This window comes from Protomyctophum parallelum (genome assembly GCF_964188405.1).
Source record: "Protomyctophum parallelum genome assembly, chromosome: 1".
Taxonomy (NCBI): domain Eukaryota; kingdom Metazoa; phylum Chordata; class Actinopteri; order Myctophiformes; family Myctophidae; genus Protomyctophum; species Protomyctophum parallelum.
The window spans coordinates 77,542,969-77,545,684 of NC_139697.1; the positions used below are offsets into that span (position 1 = coordinate 77,542,969).

The 2,716-nt window shown below is 38.5% G+C and overlaps 1 protein-coding gene across 1 annotated transcript; it reads left to right on the plus strand.

Moving 5' to 3' along the window:
• Positions 1-221: 221 nt before the first annotated feature.
• Positions 222-822, plus strand: LOC310860594 (guanine nucleotide-binding protein G(I)/G(S)/G(O) subunit gamma-8-like; the record flags this gene model as incomplete). The annotated part of the gene is made up of 2 exons (XM_083767604.1): positions 222-305; positions 700-822. The coding sequence occupies 2 exons, from the start codon at positions 222-224 to the stop codon at positions 820-822; spliced, it is 207 nt and encodes a 68-aa protein (XP_083623730.1).
• Positions 823-2,716: the final 1,894 nt, after the last annotated feature.

Genomic DNA, 2,716 nt, shown 5'->3' on the forward strand with positions numbered 1-2,716 from the left:
CTCTTGGTTTCCTGTATTTCCTACAATCTATGTAATAAAGCATAACAAATGAATCACACCAAGTGCTGTTCTGCTGCTGATTGAGGGGCAACATGCAGACAAAACAAAAATAAATAAATAAACAATTCAAAATACAATCACCAGACATAGTAACACACTTTTATGATCACTTCAATCTTGTCTTCTGATACAGGTTCACTGACCCGGGGTAAAGAGTCAGCATGTCTAACAATATGGCCAAGATTGCAGAAGCCCGGAAGACCGTGGAACAACTGAAACTGGAGGTGAACATAGAGAGGATGATGGTGAGAGATGGTCAGAGAATGTATCTGTTTTGATAAATCAAGTCAGTCTGTCCTTCGGGTAGCACCATTTACACCTGCATAGTACAGAAACTCTGGTGACACTCTGGTGTCATGAAAGTTTAGATCGTATGCTGCTCAATGAAAAGTCATTCTCATTGAGCGGGGCAGTCATGCAACAAAGTAGGCCTATAGCTAAACCAGCCCACACACAGTCAAATCCAGTGTTAAAGCGGAACTATGTAACCCCAACCTTTTTTAATGACTAAAATGTAATGTTATATCTGTATGGTAGAGTAAAGGAGGCTAATGTTCAAAAACCCAGGGTAGAAGAGGAAAGTTACATAGTACATCTTTAATTAAATGTAACTGCATGTGTACACACACTTTTGTGCAGGTTTCTAAAGCGGCAGAAGATTTGATGGCCTATTGTGAAGAACAAGCCAAAGAGGACCCTCTGGTGACATCGGCGATGCCAAACCCCTTTAGAGAAAAGAAGTTATTCTGTGTGATATTATAAAAAAGTGATTTTAAAGGCCCATAATCAGTGATACAAACTTTAAATTGAAAAATTAAGAAGTGGAGACATGTTCCTTATTTGTATTCTCTCAGTCAGGGGTTCTCAAACTTTTTAGCTCAGGACCCAGAAGAGAAATTAGAAGTTTGCCCGGGACCCAAACTAGTGAAAATAGCAGATCTACAGCTCACAATGTGTGATACCGGTATTTATGATGATGATTTATGATTTTTATTGTTATAAATTGATGAAAAGTTTTGATCTTTGGGGGGGGGGGGGGGGGGATTATGTTTACTCACGACCCATAAAAATTGGTCCGTGTCCCAAAGATGCAGGGTACCGACCCACTGTTTGGGAATCAGTGCTATAGGCCATCAAGAGGTGGTCCAGTGGGGTCAAATTTACTAAAGGGCAACCAAATGTTGTGCGATTGTGCCATAGGGAGCTCCCCTCAACCCAAAACAATTTAAATGTATGAAAATACACATTAACATGAATCTAATATATTAGGAATACGTTAACGTAGGTTTTATGCTTCATCATTTTATACAATACTGGTATATGCAGTGGGGGTCTCTGCTTTGTGCTCGGGGTCCTTGGCCTGAAAAACATTGAAGAACACTGCTCGATTGATTCAGCTCTTGATAGAAGGACTAACGTTAGACAGTTACATTTTGACTTATGATGTGGTAATAATACAGTTTCAAACTGCAGGGTAAGAGACGTTAGATTGGGCCTTTAAAAACATACTGCTAACCATCTTTGACATTTTAGAGACCGTAGAATTCTATCAGTTGTATTGTTAAAAAAGGGCCTATCATTTCAACTTTGTTTTATATAACATTCATTTTACTCATTTGTATTGTAACCAATACCAAATACATGAATTAATTTAAACATTGGGAACTATCTGATGAGTGATTGTTGATTGAACTTGATAATAGCTGCAATAAAAACATTTTTTTTAAAGCGAGTGCAAAGTTCATTTGCCTCTCCCTGAACACACAGTGTGCGTTTATATATTAACTCAGTTGCACCCTAGTGCCTTAGTGTCAGTCACATATCTGCTCCATACCGCTTGACGTTGTGCACAATCTGTAATAGTAACATGTAGGTTGTAGGATATACAACAACATAATTAAGGCATGTAATTGGAAGTTATTTTAAAGGATGACATAAATGATGGGTCCAGTTGAACCACTTTCAACTTGGTGACCTTATACAGGTATGTCAGTATAAGCGAAAATGTCCAAACATTTCTAAACACTGCTGAACTACAAGCTCCCTTGTAAGCTTGTAGATCTGCTAGATTTTAAATATATATTGTAAAATATGGCTGGTTTCAGATTCCGTAATGAATAATCTCCCCAATTTCAGTCAACATCTCTCACATGAGTGGGGAGCCAGAGCCTTATACCTGATTGTCCCCATTCACACCATGTGTCCCTGAGCAAGACTCTTATCCCCATGCTCCCTGTCAACACAGTAGAATGGCTGCTCACTGCTTCTATAGTTGTTATAGGATATAGGTAAATGCAGAGGACACATTTCACATGCATACATACAGTATGTGACAAAAAAAGATTCTATCCATCTACATTTTGATGTCATCTACAAGATGATTGCGAGAAAAAAGATGTAGTGCTGTATGTTTTATTGTTGTTTTTTTTTAATAACAAGGACATAATAGTCACACCATTTTAATTTTAATCCTATCGAATACAAAATTAAACCATGTGCAACCCCATACCCATTTGTTTGTCTTCATTCTCATGCTTAGTTGCTCCCAAGAGGACGGCTTGAAAAGCCCTGATAATTATGGGCAGAGCTTACATGATGACATCAGCACAGGTGTGTGCAAGCACAGACCCAGGAGTTGTCAGTCACCTCACCACTA